We start from the raw sequence: 19,528 nt of genomic DNA on the forward strand, positions 1-19,528 counted from the left end.
TATAAAGCTTATTAGTGTCCAAGTATTTGAATTCCCAATCCGTAGTACAACCATTTATATTAATATATACCAATCTAAAGGTTGTACTTTTTCACTTTTATTAACTTTGACTAACACATGATTTTTTTGGTTACCATACATTTGAAACCTCAAATATTAGCAATCTTTCTAATAAACACCTACTTCAAATCAGGATGGAGACACATGTATAGAAAAACACAGAGAAGTTTATTAGCAGTTTAACCCACATACCTCTCAGGAGTTTGAATATTATCCAGATCTTCTATGTCTAAGACCATCTGCTGGGATTCTTCTTTAGCTGCTTCAGTTTTTTCCTCTGCCAATTTCAAATATGCCCTCACAACATCCTCTAGAGATTTGATGTTCACCTAACAAAAACAAACAAAAAATAAATAAAACTTCCCCAACAAAACATATCTTGAAAGCAAATTTTGTGGCATAGCATATATTTACTTTGAACGGTAAAGTCAAAATTACTAAATGCACTTATAAAAAAATATTAAACCCAGCTCTGTACATACCTGTTGACAAATGTTCTTATACTGGTATAATCCTTCTTTAGCCAAATGGCTCTTGCGAAGATCCACACAAAGTTCCAAGTATTTCAACATGATTGGTTCGTGTATTTTCTGCCATGTTCTATGTTTCTTGCTTTTCATAACATCATAAAGAACATCCAAAGCAGGTTGCTTTTTGCCAACCTCAAGAAATTCTGGAAAGGTAATTCAACAGAATTAAAATCAGTAATATATATTACACAAAAGTCTAAATCTTGCTTTTTAAATTGGCTGTTTTACTTTCTGAACTCATTACCATCTCTTTTTAGGTCACATTTATTTTTGACATCTAAAACTATGCCAAAATTATCTAAGACAAAACCATGAAAACGACCCTAACCGATTTGGCTCAGTGGATAAAGCATTGGCCTGCAAACCGAAAGGTCCCAGGTTCGATTCTGGTCAAGGGCAGGTAGCTTGGTTGCGGGCACATACCTAGTAGGAAGTGTGCAGGAGGCAGCTGATCGATGTTTCTCTCTCGATGTTTCTAACTCTCTACCCGCCCCTCTCTCTCTGTAAAAAGTCAATAAAATATATACTTTTTTTAAAAACAAAAACATGAAAACCGGTTACTATCTCAAAATATGGTCTACAATTCCTCTGAAATAAACATATCTTTCTAAATGATTTTAAAGTTTCAGAAACTGAAGTCAATGAGGGAAAATAAGTCTCCCCAACAAATGGAGAAAAGTGTGATTTTAGTCACCAGTGCTCTGAATGATGTAATCTTTGCTTATAGTTCATGCTAAGAATTGAGGCAAGCTCTAGCCGGTTTGGCTCAGTGCACAGAGCGTCAACCTGCGGACTGAAGGGTCCCAGGTTCAATTCCGGCCAAGGGCACATGCCCGAGTTGTGGGCTCAATCCCCAATAGGGGACATGCAAGAGGCAGCCGATCAATGATTCTCATCATTGATGTTTCTATCTCTCTATCCCTCTTTCCTCTCTGAAATCAAAAGAAATATTTTTTTAAAAGACAGTGTTTAAAAAAAGAAATACTTGAGGCAAAAAAACATATTAAATTTATGTTCCTTTAAGATCAGTTGACTGTGTCAGTCTATTTCTGGGCTCTCTATTCTGAATATTCTCTATTGATCTATCTATCTAGTCGTTTGCCAATACTTCACTGTCTTGGTTCCTATAAAGGAATGCATGGTCAAGTCTTAGACCAGGTAGTGTGAGTGTCCTAATGCTTTCTTCAACATCGTGTTGGCTATACTAGGTCTTTTGCCTTTCATATAAACTTTAGAATTAGTTTGTAGATATCTACAAAATAACTCGCTGGGATTTTCAATTGGGATATTCTATACATCGAGTTTGGTAGAACTGACAATTTAAAATTTAGTCTGCCAAAACATGAGCAAAGAGTATGTCTCCACTTATTCCAGTCTAAACATGAGGAAATAGTAAGACAGATTCCCAATTGAGGGACATTCTATAAAATACCAGACCAATACCCCTCAAAAATCATCAAGGTCATCAAAAAGGAAAGTCTAAGAAACTGTCACAACCAAGTAACCCTAAGGAGACAGGACAACTAAATGTGATGCATCCTGAAACACAAGGACATCAGGGAAAGCTGAGGAAATCTGAATGGTTAATAATAGTGCATCAGTATTTGTTCATTAGTTGTGTCAAGTGACAAATGTACTATTATACTAATATGTTAATAGGGGAAACTGCCTGTATATATGGAACCTCTGTACTACCTTTGCAGTTTTTCTGAAAATCTAAAACTTAAGATCTCCAATTTTTATTTTTTAAAACTGGGGAGGTAGGGGGATGTTTTAGAATATAAAGCAAAGAAACACTCTTTTGAATTTACTGCCAATTAAAACTGAAGGCAATATTTGGCAATAGTTCAAAATCTAGTTCTAATCTCATGTTCTATGTATATTGTTCATTTTCAAATTCAGTCAAAAGCAAAGGTCCCTCTATCACATTATTTCTGACTAAAGTTGAAATTTATCTTTTTTTTTTAAATCATTTTTTGCTTTCTTTTACACAAACAATAAACTGGGGGAGGGGTTAAGTCACCAGGTTATGTTCAACATAAACTCAATATGTAATTGCCAAATTTCACATACAGTACCTTTTCATTGAACATTTGAACAACTTGGGAGCACTAAAACACTAGTTTTACACTATACAAAATGTCTTAAAACACTACATCTTCATTTTAAAATCATTTAATTTCCTCCTTAAAAAAGAAATCTGGCCCTATTGGGTTTGGCTTAGTGGATAGAGCGTTGGCTTGCATACTGAAGGGTCCAGGGTTCAATTCTGGTCAAGGACACATGCCTGGGTTACAGGCTCGATCCCAGTAGGGGATGTGCACAATCATGGATGTGCCAATCAATCATTCCCTCTCATCATTGATGTTTCTCTCTCTCTCCCTCTCCCTTTCTCTCTGATATTAATAAAAAATATATATTAAAAATTTTTTTTTTAATCTGCCCTGCCTGTGTGCCCCAGTGTTTGCATATTGGTCAGAGGTCACTGGTTCAATTCCCAGTCAGGGCATATGCCTGAGTTGTGGGCTTGATTCCCCAGTGGGGGTGTGTGTAGGAGGCAGCGATCTCTCATTCATGTCTCTACATCTCTATCCCTCTCCCTTCTTTTCACTCTATCTAAACAATAAAAACGTATTAAAAAAAAAAAAATGCTTTGCCTTGGCCAGATAGCTCAGTTGGTTTAAGTGTCATCCCAATATGCAAAGGCTTTGGATTCCATCCAGGTCAGGCAGCCAATGCATAAATAAGTGGAACAAATCGGTGTTTCTCTGTTATTCACTCCTTCCTTTCTCTCTAAAAATCAATAAATTTTTAAAAATATTTGACAAAGAATTAAGAATAAACTGACAATGTGTAGCATTATCTATCATGCAACTCTGTGCTAACCAAAGGATAGGCAAAAGGGCCCCTTATTTGGGGGTTTTACTAGAACTACAGGTTTAGTAATTCTCTAATATTTCTTCTTCCAATTATCACATCTTTCAGGAATGTTGACTGAACATTTTTTGCCCTGAGAAAGCTACAAACAACATTGTAACTCTCTAGTATAGAAAAAGCTTGCAACAGGACACTAGTAAATCACAACACAACATACTGAAATAAATACCTTTATATAATATCCTACTTCATCAAATATTCCTCATATGTAAATAAATGCAAATCCCTCTTTAATACTTCAAGTTAATAAACTGAATATTAACATTTCCGTTAAGAGAGAAAGTCCTTTTTCAGTTGTCAATTTTATTACACCCTTCCCCCAAAATGCTACAAGACGTGTTATAGCTAGATACCTTGTTGGAATAATAAACCTTTCTTGTTTTAAGGGGTGGACCTATCGGATCTTATTCCTGGAGCATGCACATGAGGTTACTTTCTAAAATGCAACAGTAGAATTTAGGTCTTTTTCACAACAAAAACCGTATCTACCAGCCAAAAATTGGGGAGAAAATGTTTTTAAATGTATCCTTTACATTGAAAATATTGTTAACAGCAGCACTAAAATGACCTATTCTATACAATTCCCAATCTTATATTGAAGATTTAAACCTTACATTACTGTATTAAGTACTGTCAATATCTTGTTAACATAAAATAGGGACAAAGAGAGTTAAAGTTGAGAGCTGGCCCCAGTATGGTGTGATGGCAAAATACTAAACTGTCTAAAAATAGTTCACTTTCCCAATCTCTTGATTTTTAAATGAGAGAGTATGGTTTCTTTCTTTTTTAAAAAACTATATTTTAATGATTTTTTTTTACAGAGAGGAGGAGAGATAGAGAACTATCGATAGAAATGTTGATGAGAGAGAAACATCGACCAGCCGCCTCCTGCACACACCCCACCCCCCCACCAGGGATGTGCCCGCAACCAATGCACATGGCCCCTGACCGGAATCGAACCTGGGACCTTTCAGTCCACAGACCAACGCTCTACCATTGAGCCAAACTGGTTTCGGCAAGAGTATGGTTTCTTAATGACATTCTAAAAATAAGTCTTATTTAGGAATAGAATTAAAAGTATTTTTCACTCCTAGAGAGCTAATTACATTTGCTTCCGAATCCCATACATTCTTTCAAAGCCAAAGCAAATGCATTAAAAATAATTTTTATTGAACAAGCACTTCAACCATCAACAAATAGTAACAACAAAAACATGGATACCAGGCGAGGATGTTTTTAAAAGAAAAAACTAGAATGGGTACAGATTTCTCATGATAATCCATGATGTCTTTACCCTAACATATACAAGGAGAATTTAGATGTAGTTTCTCTGAATTATCTGATTTGGGGTGAGGGGTTAAGTCTGGAAAGAACTGTCACACTAAAGGCTCTATTTTTATGTTTAAAGAATGTTCCTTTCCAGATTGATATTCCTGAACCAAAAATAAAAATCTGGAATTATAAACTGTTAGTGCATCCTGAGTTTACCTTCCAGCCACAATGAGTGACACTGTGTGTCTACCTATAAAGAAAAAGTTTAGGTGAACCTCTCAATCTTACTTGTTTCTTCAGCAGACCAACTAGATAAGCTATATTGTTACACAATTTGTGGGTTTAATAACAACTATTTTTATATTCCTCGTGTAGTGTAATTAAAAAGCTTTTACAGGATCAGAAGCAGCTAACTTGACACTACTAACAATATAATCTGGAAAAAGGGTTTTTCCCAAGTGATACCAGGTTATGAATTTTTTGCCTGTAGCTGCTGGGCCAAGCTCTCATATTCCTGAAAAATTACTGCAATTGTTTCCAAAAACATTGCTCTGGTATACAGACTCAGGGTGACCTGAAAGATTATTCTACTTAAATTTATTCACATTTTATTAATGGATTTGCTCTTAATGTGTTTGAGGTTACAAATGTTAGATAAAACATTTAGATAAAATGAGGTTATTCCCATTGAAAGGTGCTTTTTATCATCATCCTATTTAGTTTTAAGCAGTGTCATTCACCATCTACATTCTGCTCACCTTGACACTGAAGAGATCTCTTACAAGATCAAAGGTACAAAAATTAATACATGAATGGCAAAGCCTTTCATCTCTACCACAGAAACACCCATCTTACAGCTTAAAAGGGCCAAAACAAGGAGCCTACAGTCTTTTTTGCAAAACTACAGAAACAAAATTCACTCCCGGCCAGCAGTATCCTTCTCATCTTGCCTACTTTAATTTTAGATGCTTTGCCCAACTTCCCCTTCATGAATCAAATCAATTTCAACTTAGAAAATGTGAAAAGTTTTTAAGATTTGTTACACATTATGTATCCTTACTAAGTGTAAAAAGTTACTGAAATATTAAGTTCATAGGAAGGTTCAGAAGGGAGGAGTGATGAAGGAAATAAAACCTGAGTAACTTTCAGGCCACGGAGATTACAGTGCGCTTCAGCCTATCAGAAAGGGAGAAGGAAGCCGTGGGTAAAAGCATTCAAATGACTGTGAAACAGACCTACGATGGCAAACCCAGTCGAGTTTTACCCAAGTCATTTAACATCATGGTAAATTTTGAAACTTTAAAAAAATATGTCCTAACTCTGCTACAGGTCATCTTTATTTTGTAATAAATTTCTATTTTCTTTCCTATAAACTTAAACAGCTCCCCTGTTCTAACCACGAGATAGCTGGTTAGAATGGGTAGTTGATCAGATCTTTAGATGTAGCTTTTTTAAAAAACAATTACTCTGCCCACAGAATGTAGAATTAACCTATTCCAGACTGTCAACTCTTCCCGAAATGGTTACTTTTAGTTAAAACGATAAGCAAGTGACAAAACACATCTCTAGCCCTGCCAGGTCAATTTCATGCAATGACTGACCTGACCTTTCCCAAAAGAGTTTTCAAACCAGCGAACACAACATAAGCCCCACAGACGTTAACACTGTAACACGCCAGGTATACCCATCAGCAACAGGGATGAGACCCAAAACTGGTGTGGGGCGAGGAAGGGTGCAGACAGGGGCTTTAAGAAAACCCTAAAGAAAGTTTTTTTTTTAAACTTAATTCAAGATCCGAGACAGGCGTGATACACGTGTAACCCCCATAACGCCAACGTGGATGAGTGCCCGCTGAATACATCGGGGCGCGCACGGGTTTTCCCCGAGAAGGCCGCGGGCTCCAGCGCACACACCGGGGACAGAAGTCGCCGCGGCTCCTGGGGCGCCCGGGGGCCTCAGCCTCAGCCCCGGGCCAGCCTCTCACCGCGCAGTGACCTTGGGCAGCCCATTCCCTCCCTCTAGGCCTCAGTTTCGTTATCTGGGGAGAGAACGTGCAGTCAGTCTCTCTGTGACTACTAACTACTCCGGCCCAACTTCCTGTGATTCCGAACGGGCTTTGGGGCAGCCAATAATCAATGCCGGAAAAAGAAAAAAACACACCACACTGAAAACCGGTTCTGTGGGTCAGAGTGCCCGAAGCCAAGGCCCGGGGTGGCCGGAGGAGAGTCAGCTGGACCCTGACCCGGCGGGGCACCGCGCGGGGTTCGGGGGGCGGAGGGCCCCGGGGGCAGGGCCGGGGGTGGGACCGGCCGGCCCCGGCCCCGGCGGGAGGTGGAGTCGAGGTTCTCGCGTGCATTGTCCCCGGGAGGGAGCCATGTTTCCTCCTCCCCGGCACTCCCAGATGGCGACCCGGGGCGCCGGGGGCCTAAGCAGGCGAGGAGACCCGGGGCCTGGGGAGCGGCGGCGGGGGAAGGCGGGGTGGGGGAGCCAGCTCCAGCCCGGGGGGCTCCGTCTCCGGGGCGGCGGCCCCCCGAGACTCACCAGAGGGCGACGACGGGGGGACGGGAAGGGCCCCAGGGCGACGGTTCCCGGCTCCGCGCCTCCCACTCCCCGGTCAGTTGGGACGAGAAGGGAAACCATGCCGCCAACTACGGTCTGGGAGGGCGGCGGACAGGCCGCCATCGACCCCCCCACCCCCCCGTCTCCGGCCGTCGTCAGGCAGCGGAACAGGGAGAAGCCAGGCGCGGGCCCCTCGACCTCTGAGGCCTCGGCCGCCCCAGCCCGGAGCGCCCCGACCCCCTTACTCACCGTTGGCGCGTTTGAGGGCATTTTCCGGCCTCTGGAAGTAGGCCGGCATCTTGGCGGCAGGCTCAGCTCACCCAGCGTCAGGGAACTCCTCAGTGGCCCGGGCCGAAGGGGAACCAGCGCGAGGTCCCACGCGCCTCACCAGCAGTCGCCCGCGCCCAGACAGCCAGCCAGCGATGGAAAGGAGGGGCCCACGTGACCTCCGCGCGGCGGCGGCGCCGCGGCCCAGGCCCCGGATGTAAGGGGGCGGGCCTCCGCGTGCGCACCACCGGTCTCCCGCGCGCAGGCGCGCTGGCCTGACGCGCGTCGGCTGACGTGGCGGCGGCGGCGGCGGCGGCGGGCGCGCTCTCAGAGGTCCCCTCGGAACGCGGGGGTTTCACGCGAGGGGAGCGCGTCTCGGGCCCCGCGCCGCTCAGGCGACAGTCGGGCTGGGAGCGGAGAGGTTTGGGTCAGAGTGTCCGCCTCGCTAGAAGGCTGGCGTCCGCACAGATTTATTTTTACGGTGATTTGTGCGGAGTGGTGCAGAGTTAGAATCAGTCGGGTCCATCGCCCAGGAAAGGCCCGCCTTGGCCGAGGGAAAAGGCAGAATGAATGGATCCGTGTAACGGAAATGCCCCGAGCAGGTATCTTCAGGTCGGCGCTGCTCACCCCGGAAAAAAGTGGGGGCCAGTCCCATCCCGGACTAGCATGGGGAGGAGCGATGCAGCAGATAACTACAGAAGCAAGCTCATTGCATATGTAGGTGAAATAGAAATGTTAGTGAGCCCCAGCCGGTTTGGCTCAGTGGATAGGGCGTCGGCCTGCGGACTTGAAGGGTCGCGGGTTCGATTCCTGTCAAGGGACATGCCGGGTTGCAGGCTGGATCCCCAGTAGGGGGCCTCCAGGAGGCAGCCAATCAATGATTCTCATCGTGGATGTTTCTCTACCCTTCCCTTCCTCTCGAAAAGGTGTTGTTGTTTTGTGTGTTTTTTTTAATAAAAACGTTGGTGACAGAGATTGCCTGAGTGAGGGGGGCGCTCCCAGACAAGGCTAGTGGGGAGCTGAGACCTTAAAGATGGGACAGACCAGGGACAGCAACCCGGCAGAGGGCAAAAGCGCTGCAGCAGAACAGACCTGCGTGTTCGCAAACACGTGGAGTGTTGTCGCCTTTACATACAGCACACATGGCAAACGTAAGACAAATAAGCGTTAGTGACCAGTCTATCAATGTATAGCAGGCCTTTTGCTGCAGTCTTTATTGTTGATTAATAACCTTAATGTGCAAACATTATTTACACCTAGAGTTTGAAAGCCACTGAAACATAATATAATTGCTCAAGCCCTTGGTCTGAAATGAAGATGACTTCAGAAGAGAAATTCAGAAAGCAGCAGTGGAATAAATTATTGCAATTTGTATTGCACGTTTTGTAATAATGGAGGGTATGTGTGAATTAATGAGTACTACATTAATGAACGAGAAAAACCACAGTATGTACACACAAAAAGAATTTCCCCTCATTTTTTCTGCCTCAGCAAAGGTGTGCGTGGGGGGGGGGGGTGTCTATTTAACTGTAAACTTATCACTGTGAAAAAAATTTGGGGAAATGCATAGACAAAAAAAAAATCACAAATTCTAAAAAAGATCATTTTTAAATTAAGTTTCAGAGAGTTCTTCCTCCAAAATGTTTAAACCATTCCAAATGTCTGAGCTTACTCCCAAAAACGTAAGAGCCAGACAGCGTTGAGCAACAAGTACTAAGAAGCTGTAGGAACTGTTTTATGGGGCAGGATCAAGAGACTTGGGTGTGTATATAATAATTAAGTCAAAATTAAAGAGCTACACATAAGAGCAAATACAGCTTTTAAATACTGTAGATAAAAAACTAGTAGGCCACAGAGAGACGTAACAGAATAAAATGGAAGGAAACCTGGCCTAAGTATCGATAGCAGAAAAAGCTTTCTAACATTCTTATCTTTCCATTATCTTATCTGAATGAAAACAGTAATAAAATTACCTCATTAATTAATACTCATTATTTGGCAGAAATAATGAAAACAAGGAAAACACTAGAAAATTGGGAAGTAAATGAAATCCAATATCTCTGTTTCTTTACCTTTTCTCTTTCAAGTTAAAGCATGTGAAGCATTTGGTGATAACCGATGATCCTTTAAGTGCACTAAGTAAAGTTATTTAGGGTCTAATACTGTATTTGTGAATAAGTAAAGGGATAATGTCAATTTCCAGGATAAATTTACCTATTAAATTCAACCAGCAGGTATTCAGTACTAACTAACAGCCATAATATTAGATGCTGGGAATAAAAAGATACAAGATGCCTACTTTCAAGGACTTGATTCACTGGTGCAGGTCATACAAGATAGGATCTATTCTGGGCCAGGAGAAAAGCAACTTGCTGTTGATTAATGCTCACTTATCCTATATAATAAAAGGCTTATTGCAAATCAACCAAATGGCAGAATGGCTGGTTGCTATGATGTGTACTGACCACCAGGGGCAGATGCTGATGCAGGAGATGCCCCATGGTGTTCAGTGTACTCCCACGGGGCTGGGGTGGAGGGAACCACTCATCCAGAAGCTGGGCTCGAGGCTGGCGAGCATAGTGGCAGTGGCAGGAGCCTCTCCCTCCTCTGCAGCAGTGTTAAGGATGGCCTGCTCCCAGTGGGGGGCGAGCCTAAGTCAGCAGTCAGACATCCCCCAAGGGCTCCCAGACTGAGAGAGGGTGCAGGCCAGGATGAGGGACACCCCCACCCCCAAGTGCACAATTTTGTGCACGGGGCCTCTAGTGAGAAAATAAGCAACATGAATATGTTAGAAACCACTTTAGGAAATGGTAAGAGGAAGGGATCAGATTGATGAAGGATTTTTTTTTCTTAATGAGGCTACTTTTATACTACATATGACTGGATAATTGCTCTTAATATGATATTTTGGGGGGTTTCTGACTTGAGGGGAGAAAATAAGATTCTCAAAAAAAAAAACAGTTGTTAAGGGTGAAACAGAAGTACTACCTTAAACATACTTGCAGCATAATATCTTACAGCTTTAAAACAAGCATTGTATTGTTTTTAACATATTTTATTGATTTTTTACAAGCATTATATTTTAGAGTTTACAGAATGCTTTTACATTCATCGTTTTGTTTATAAGAATGCTGTAATGATGATATTTATACGGATGAACATAAATTTCAGAGAGGTAACCTAAGATTCACAGTTATACATTCATTCAACAAACCTTTATCAAGTGCATACCATGTGCCACACACAGGAAGTAAGCACCTGTAGGTACACAGCAGTGAACAGGGCAGATGTGGTTCCTGCCTGCTTAGACTTTGCTTTCTAGAGAGAGAAAGACTTGAAGCACTTGCCAGAAGCTTTATGAAGATGGAGACTCTAAGCCCCCGTTGTCTCTCCAGGCCCATGTCTCACCACACCCAAAGTCTTTCAGTGCCTTAGACCAGTGTTTCCCCACCTTCTCTCATGATGAGAATCACCTGGTGGAGTTGTTAAAACACAGATTCCTGGATCCCAACTAAGAAGTGCTAAACTAGAATTTTTGAGAACATATAGGTAAAATTGCATACCTAACTTAGTGCTCTGTATATAAAATCTGTCTTAGAGCACTAGTTAAGTATACAATTTTACCTATATGTTCCCAAAAATTCTAGTCTAGCACTTCTTAGTTGGGATCCGGGAATCTGTGTTTTAACAACTCCACCAGGTGATTCTCATCATGAGAGAAGGTTGGGAAACACTGCCTTAGACAGCTCTCTCCCGCCTCTACTGGGAGGCATGCCATCACTTCACTTGGAACATTCTTCACCATCCAATTATTGCTCTGATGACAGCCACCTATTTATATTTAAGGTTAATCGTCACTTCCTCCAGGATTCTTTCCTGGCCCCCAATTTAGTTTAGATACCACGGCAATGAGCACTAACAACATCCTGCCTGCACTGATCATACTTCAGTGTAATTTCTTGCAGATTGTGCACTTAGAGAGGGGAAGGACCATCTTTGTGTTGTTCACCATTGTGTCACTAATGCCTCGCAGAGAATCAGGCAGACAGGATGCTCTGAAAAAATGCTAGCGAGCCCGGCTGGTGTGGCTCAGTGGTTGAGCACTGAACCTGTGAACAAGGAGGTCACAGTTTGATTCCCTGTCAGGGCACATGCCTGGGTTGAGGGCTCAATCCCCAGCAGGGGGTGTGTAGGAGGCAGCCAATCAATGATTCTCTCCCATCATTGATGTTTCTTTTTCTTACTCTCCCTTCCTCTCTGAAATCAATAAAAATGTATTTTAAAAATAAATAAATAAATAAATAAAATGAATCCAGCTCCTATGTACTACTAATGCATTGGGTTCCATCTCTGCTCACACACAGTGTTCATCATGCCATCCTTCCTGAGACACTTTCTTCACTTGTCATGCTTTCCTGATTTTCTTCCTGCCTCTCTGAATACCCAGTTTCCTTTGTTGATGTCTCCTCACCACTCCGACCTCTAAGGTTGGAAAGTCCCAGGGCCAAGCCCCTGGACCTCTTCCATTTAACTATATTCGGCTCTTGTTTCTAGCTCGTGGCTTCAGACATCACCTCTATGTTTATAAGTTACAAAATTGCATTACCAGCGCTTGGCTTCTCTCCTGAAAGCCAGTCAGTCTCACACCCAGATGCCTATTTGACACATCCATTAAATATTTGGCATATAGCATAACCCAACCTTCCCCAAACCAGACTCCTTGTGTCTTCTGCCATGAGCTAGCTGCTCCTGTCATATTTCCCATGTAAAAGAATGGCAGCCTTGATCTTACACTTGCTCAAGCAACAAATGTTGGAGACATCCTTGACTACTTTTTCTGTCACATCCCCACATCCAAGCAATCCTTCAACAAATCTCATATCTACCTCCACAGCGTATATAAGACCTGCTAACTTGTCTTCCTGTTTCCCCTTCCCTCCCTTCTCTTTCCTCTCCTCACAGCAAGCAGGGGAGTTCTTTCAGAACAAAAGTGAGATGATCCTGTCAGTCCCCCCATCAGACCCTCTGTGGTTCCCCAGCTCATGCAGTGAGAGCCAAAGTCCTTTAATGACCTGTAGGGCCCTATCCAACTCCTCCCCTTCCCCTTGGCCCCTCCCATCCCACACCAGTGTCACCTTCCCTCAACTATTGATTTCAGAGAAGAAAAGAAAGGGAGAGAGAGAGAGAAACATCGATGATGAGAGAATGCTTGACCAGCTGCCTCTTGTACGCCTCCTCCTGGGGATCAATCCGTTCCTGTCCTTGAACGGAATCGAACCTGGGACCCTTCTGTCCACAGGCTGACTGAGCTCTATCCACTGAGCCAAACTGGCTAGGGCCACTTTTCTCTTTTTAAAAAAATTTCCCTCCATAGCATTTATTTGCTTATCACCATCTGATCCCGAATGTATTTTTGAGTTTGTCTTTACTGTCTAGATACTAAGTTTGACAAGGGCAGGGATTTGTTTTTGTTTTGTTCAACTGCTGTATCTCTGATATCTATACTGCCTGGAACAGAGGAAGTACTCAATAAATATTTGTTGGGGGGAAAAAAAAGACTTACTTGATTAAAGCAAGCCTCCTATATAATAATTGCCCATCTGCATGTTGTTCTCCTGGAAGTCCCTTGAAGGTCATGACTGGGACGGTTCATCTTAGTGTATGGACAGCGCCTGGCACATGGTCAACCCCCAGAAAGTAGTTTTTTTTTTAGTGTATGCTTCAGAGCACCTCATGGTTCCAGCTTCGTGATAACAAACAAGGTCCGAAACCTCGAAGCCTCTCAAGTATCCAACTGGGATTGGAAATCTTTTCAACGGTGGTGAACCGAGGGCCGATGGATGCACTATGCCTGTGCCAGACAGTTCTCACGGGATCTTTAGGTTCTGCAGATTGAAAGCAGGAAATTGGGATGCAGATTCACTTGCGTATATTTTTAGCAGGAAGGTGTCCTGGCAGTATTTGTACAAATACTTACACCCAAGAGTCTTCATCCATTAATATTCGCCAGATTCCAGTACAGCGCTGAGGGGAAGTTAGAGGCATGTTTGTGGGAATTAGAGCACATACTTACGCCATTGTTGGCATGCCTTGAAGCCCAGCTCCCGCTTGGGAATTTAGGAGGTTAAGCCCAATAGGGTGAAGAAAACAGAATGAGTAAGACACTGTGCACAGTGGTTTTGGGTGGGGTTTGAAAACAGGCGTCTCTGTTAAGTGTGTAAAATATGATTAGAAGGAACCCTGCAACCACAGGGTGTGGGCTTTGCTCTTGGTTTTGTGGATATTAGACAGCCTTTACGTGGATTTTTCAGCATGTTATCTTCTCAGGGAGCAACTGAAATGGCCCCTCCTCAGGGATTTCCTCTCCTTTCCTGACACCAAATTTAAACCTAAATTCCATCCTATGTCAGTTCTCAGCAGAGCTTTCATTGCTAACTGATAGTTTTCTTAGTCTCCTTGGTTATTGTCTGTCTCACCACACTAGGTGGTAAGCTTTAAGAGACCAAGCTTGTCTTCTTCACCACTGTTTCCCCAATGCCTGGAACTATGCCTAGCTCAGGGAAGGCACTCCATAAACATGAGATGTGTCAATTGTGAGAATAAACAAGTATTCTTTTCTGTCAAAGAACAGTTTAGACAGTCGCCATTTTGGCCCACGTGACGTGGCAGCCACCATGTTGGCCACATGACTTGCAGCTCCCCTGAGGGCCACCATCTTGAACTGCAAAGGCCAACTCCTCCCTTCAAATTAGCCAATTGAGAAAGACTGTGTGCCTGAGCTCCAATCAAGAGTGAGGGACAGGTCACATGCATCAGAATGAAAGAGTGGAGCAGACTGCTTGCTCAGTGTGTGCGTGCTCCCAGACCATGTCTTGTGCACCCTCCTGCAGGAGTAAAGGTGTTTGTCTTGCTGCCTGGTTCCTGAGTATGATTCACATTCTACCAGGACCCCTGAATTTGGGGGCTCGCCTTATTTCTTACAGAATAAATAAAGGAATGGAGACTGAGGTAGGCAGATTCTAAGAGGCTCTTCCCACACACACACACAAGACACCCCCTTGTACAATACCTGGAACTGTAAATATCATGTGTTATTATTCCTGTGATTAGGTTATACATGTTACAATTGATAAAAAAGGAGAGCTATCTGGGTTTGTCTGACCAAACTCATGAGCCTTTTAAATCTCTTTAAAGCATTCAAAGAGATTCAAAGCAAGCCTGAGAGGAAATATGGAGGGAACCACAGGGCAAGGAATTGCAGATGGCCTCTGGAAGCTGAGAGTGGTCTGCCAGCCAACAGCCAGCCAATGAACAGAGACCTCAGTCCTACAACTGCGAAGATCTGAATTCCATCAACCACTTGGATGCGTGTGGAGGCAAATTCTTCCCCAGAGCCTCCAGAAAGGAATGCAGCTTGACCAGCATTTGGACTTCGGTCTGAAAAAACTCTGGAGAACCCAATCATGCGACACCTGGAATTATGAACTACAGAACTGTGAGCTAATAAATGGGTGTTGTGTTGTTTTATTATATATTTTTTTAATATATTTTTACTAGAGGACCAGTGCACAAATTTGTGCATGAGTGGAGTCCCGCCGCCTGGCTGGTGATCAGGGCTGATTGGGACAGGCTGGCCAGGGGGAGGGACCACAGAAGGTTGGCCAGCTGTGGGAGGTTGGCTGTGGGAACACACTGACCACTAGGGGAAGCTGTTTTGTTGAGCGTCTTCCCCCTGGTGGTCAGCGCGTGTCATACGCAATAGGTCGACCTGTCATAACAGTTATTTAGGCTTTTATATATATGGAATGATTTCATAAAGGAAGGGAGAGGGAGAGAGACATAGAAACATCAATGGTGAGAGAGAATCATTGATTGGTTGCCTCCTGCACACCCCACACTGGGGATTGAGCCTACAGCCTGGCATGTGGCCTGACCAGAAATTGAACCAAGCTACTCTAATATTCTGATATTAGCTTTCATCCCTACCTTCTCTTTTCCCCACACCTACTACCCTGTTTTCCCGAAAATAAGTCAGTGTCTTATATTAATTTTTTCTCCCAAAGTTGCACTAGGTCTTATTTTCAGGGGATGTCTTATCTTTCCATGCGCTAGGTCTTATTTTCGGGGAAACACGGTAGTATACTCATTAGGTACATAGGGTAATGAGTTGGGAAGACAGCTGGAGAAGTGGCGTAGGAGACTCAAGTAAGAAAGGGTTGAAATAAGAAAAGAGGAAGAATAGAGGGGCGGGGGAAGGGTAATGGTGAAGAAAAAGAAAGAGAAGCCCTAGCTGGTTTGACTCAGTGGGTAGACCATTGGCCTGGGGACGGAAGGGTCCCAAGTTCGATTCCAGTCAAGGGCACATGCCTGGGTTGTGGGCTGCCTTCTACACGCCCCAGTGGGAGGCGTGTAGGAGGCAGCCGATTACTAATTCTCTGTGATCATCATTGATGTTTCTATCTCTCTCACCCTCTCCCTTCCTCTCTGAAATCAATAAAAATATATTTTAAAAAAAGAATCAATGAATGCATAAATAAGTGGAACAACAAATCAATGTTTCCCTCTCTCCCTTCCTCTATCTCTCTAAAAAAAAAAAATAATCACTGTAGGTAATGAATTTTATCCTCTTTAATGTTGTTTGAAAAATGTAGATAAGGATCTGAATTTACTTTAATTACCGTTTTCTTGCTGAACGGTTTCTTTTAATGCAACACAGCTCCAAAGCGAGGCTTCCTGGAGCCCGGGATCTACTCAGGTCCCATCATCAGCACCTGAAACTGTGGAGACACAAGAACTGCTTCCTTTGGGGAATGGTCAGGAAGCCTCACAGACGCAGGAAGCCATTTAACCCTCAGGACAGTGTCAGGGGGATTGACTGAAGCGCCTTCCAGAGGTTACTTCCTGCTCCCCAAGCTGCCGGAAGCCCTTAAAGAGCTGCCACTCCAGTGGCTCTCTCAGCTGACACATGCCTAATCTCTCCTTAAGTCCAATCATGAGAAAAACATAAAAAGGGCCCATTTGGCTCCCAGGGACTTGGGAATTAGAACATCTGTGACCGCCTTACAATCCCTTGTCCACACGCCCAGACAGTTTGGGCGTTTTTCAAACCCCCATTGGTGCCAACCACTTCTTTCTCTTTTCCTGCGGAGTAATGAGCCTGCAGGCTGTGCAAACCGGACACAGCTTAGGAAAGTCTGCTGTTCAGTAGGCCCTTGGCTAGTGTCTGTGAACTTCGATTTCAGGAGTGCTCCCACCATTCCCAGCATTCATAAGCGTGACTGACTCTGCCTCCACTTTCTGTATAAACAATGGGGTTCATGCTGACCACGTTTCCTTCTGAGAGCCTGGAATTTTTATATGAGTTAGGCAGAAGATGCTCCAATAAAAATCCCGAGTCTCTAATGAGCATGGGTCTTTAATGAGCTTCCCTGGTCAACAGTTTTCATGTGTGTTGTCACAACTTGTTGCTGGAGGAATTAAGTGTGTCCTGTGTGAGGCCACTAGAAAAGGATTCTGGAAGTGTGGGTCTATTTTTCTCTGGACACCACCCCATGTGCCTTTTCCCTTCGCTGATTTCACTTGGTATTCTCTGGCAGTCATAAATCATAGCCATGAGGACAGCTATATGCTGAACGTGCGAGTCCCCCAACAAATCATTGAATCTGAGGCTGATTTTGGGGACCTCTGACACAAAGCTATCTCTATCCATAAAAACAGCATAAAGGCTTTTTTCTTCATTCAGATCTTCATGGGGAGAAGTACAGAGGACATGATAAATAGTTCCATTTGATCACTGAGAAAACAAGCACAGAGAAGAAAGACAACATAGTGAGGTTTCATAGCTAAGATGGCAGAGCTGGGACTAGAGTTCAGGTTTGTCTGTTTCCACATCCCAGTTCCTTCCGTTAGTGACAGTTCAACACTCTTATTGCTAAAGATTGGGAATACCTCCCTTCCTTCTCTCCACCCCTTTTTCCTTCCCCTTAACTCTGGTGAACCTGTCTGGCAGGTCTGGCAGCACCGAGTGGTGAAATGGGAGGAAAGGTGGCATCAATTCCACTGACCCTCCCTCCTACCCATGGATAACCTCTTTACCCTGGCCCTGTGTCCCACTCCACCCAAGCTTGGCCACTGCCTCCATTAGCCTTCCCTCCCTGCACCCACCAGCTTCTAACAACTTTGTTTTAGAATCCATTGACTGCTGTCTTTATCCTCATTCAGTTTCTGAGTGCCCCCTATGTGCCAGAGACAAAGGTGGCACCTACAGGCCTTGGCCCCATGGAGCTGCTCCCTAACATTCATTGAGGAAATATTTAGGGTCAGGGCCTGCTGAAGACACAGCATGAACAGCCCCCCCAGGGGCAGGGAGAGGCCATTCATTTAACACCGTGGTCGGCAAACTGTGGCTTGCGAGCCACATGCGGCTCTTTGGCCCCTTGAATGTGTCTCTTTCACAAAATACCACGGCCTAGGCAAGTCTGTTTTGAAGAAGTGGCATTAGAAGAAGTTTAAGTTTAAAAAATGTGGCTCTCCAAAGAAACTTCAATCGTTGTACTGTTGATATTAGGCTCTGTTGCCTAATGAGTTTGCCGACCACTGACTAACACACTTTCATCCTGCTCCCACCTCATCTTCCTTCTCAGCCTTGGTTCCTGATGGGAACAGAATGGAGGGCCGGAGAATATACTTTTTAACGCCTCTGTCCCAGAAAATAAAATTATGAAATAACAATAAAAGGTGGAGAAAAAGCTGCTGAAGTCTTACCTACTTGGAGAAAACTTTTTCATTAGCATCTGTTAGAATGTTATTATCTTCAGCATTTTCAATGACATTTTTTACAGCTATGGACCTTGCATATAGTACATTTATTATGCATAATGTACTAAATATATACACTTAAAAGTATGTATAAATATAGACATTTATATTATACACTTCTAAATATATAGGCATTTTACTTATATAGTTCAGGGTACTATATATATGTTGATGTAAACAAAGCTGACCCCATCTCCCTGTGCCTTCTAATTTCCCCCTAGTTTCCATGCTGAGTCTCAGCCAACACCAACGCCTCCTAGTTAATGATTACTGTATCCTGTAACCGAGATTCCTGTCAGTAAAGGGCCAGAATGACATAGCAACCGAGATAAATATCAAACTAGGTACTGGCATCGATGGTAAGCAATTATCCATCATAAGACCACCTGGAGGTATGGTTCCTGGCTCAAGCTGCATTCTTTGTCCCTTTGCCTTGTCAATCATTAGCAGTTCAGCTGCACTAGAAAACCTTTGCTGTAACAACTGTAGAGTAGGGAAGAATAATCTGTGTAGACTACTGAGTCATTGTCTTTCCCATCCCGACTCAATCTTCCCTGTAAGTAAATTACCTTACAGTAAGTTCTGTTATATTCAATAAATTCGCCTGCTTTGTTTTTTGGTCTTAAGACACCTTTATGGTACGGTGGTTACTATAGCTTCACCTTGACACAGGTGCACAGCCCCCAACCTTCCTTCACATTGTTCCCCCACACCCTTCCTCTGAGTTAACCATTGTCAGCAGCTGGGCGTGCATATCTCCAATCATATATATACACACACATATCGGAGGGAAGGCGTGGGAGGGTGGGTGGGTGGGAAGAGATCAACCAAAGAACTTGCATGCATATATGCATAACCCATGGGCACAGACAGTGGATGGTAAAAGCATGGGGCAGGAATGGGCATGGGCTAGAAAAGGGAATATATGTAATACTTTCAACAATAAAGAATTTTTTTTTAATACATAGGCATCTATCTAACCTGGTAGTTCTTTTTTTTTTTTTTTTTTTTTTTTTTTTTTTTTTTAACAATAAAGATTTTTTTTTAAAACAAAATAAAAAATTAAATACATATTGGTTTGGAGT

At 43.3% G+C, this 19,528-nt stretch overlaps 1 protein-coding gene and 1 long non-coding RNA gene across 8 annotated transcripts in view; one reads left to right on the forward strand and one right to left on the reverse strand.

The window, feature by feature from the left end:
• Positions 1-7,802, reverse strand: part of EIF3A (eukaryotic translation initiation factor 3 subunit A) — a 33,473-nt gene extending 25,671 nt beyond the window's left edge. For 4 of the 7 annotated variants that reach the window (XM_036439203.2, XM_036439201.2, XM_036439200.2 and 1 more), the window contains exons 1-3: positions 7,608-7,799; positions 543-733; positions 253-389 (exon numbers count right to left, since the gene is read on the reverse strand). In XM_036439203.2, coding sequence (XP_036295096.1) covers positions 253-389; positions 543-733; positions 7,608-7,656 — 377 coding nt within the window. In that variant the 5' untranslated portion in view covers positions 7,657-7,799. Of the gene's footprint in view, positions 1-252; positions 392-542; positions 734-7,607 lie in introns of those variants that run through there. The other 3 variants (XM_045582144.1, XM_045582145.1, XM_036439204.1) reach the window with 3 other exon arrangements.
• A 116-nt stretch (positions 7,803-7,918) lies between these two features.
• LOC123652401 lies at positions 7,919-17,998 on the forward strand. Its single transcript, XR_006741733.1, has 3 exons — positions 7,919-8,227; positions 14,820-15,120; positions 16,342-17,998. It is a non-coding gene; the product is annotated as an uncharacterized LOC123652401 (long non-coding RNA).
• The last annotated feature ends 1,530 nt before the right edge of the window (positions 17,999-19,528 follow it).

This window comes from Pipistrellus kuhlii, unplaced genomic scaffold, assembly GCF_014108245.1.
Source record: "Pipistrellus kuhlii isolate mPipKuh1 unplaced genomic scaffold, mPipKuh1.p scaffold_m20_p_15, whole genome shotgun sequence".
Lineage (NCBI taxonomy): Eukaryota > Metazoa > Chordata > Mammalia > Chiroptera > Vespertilionidae > Pipistrellus > Pipistrellus kuhlii.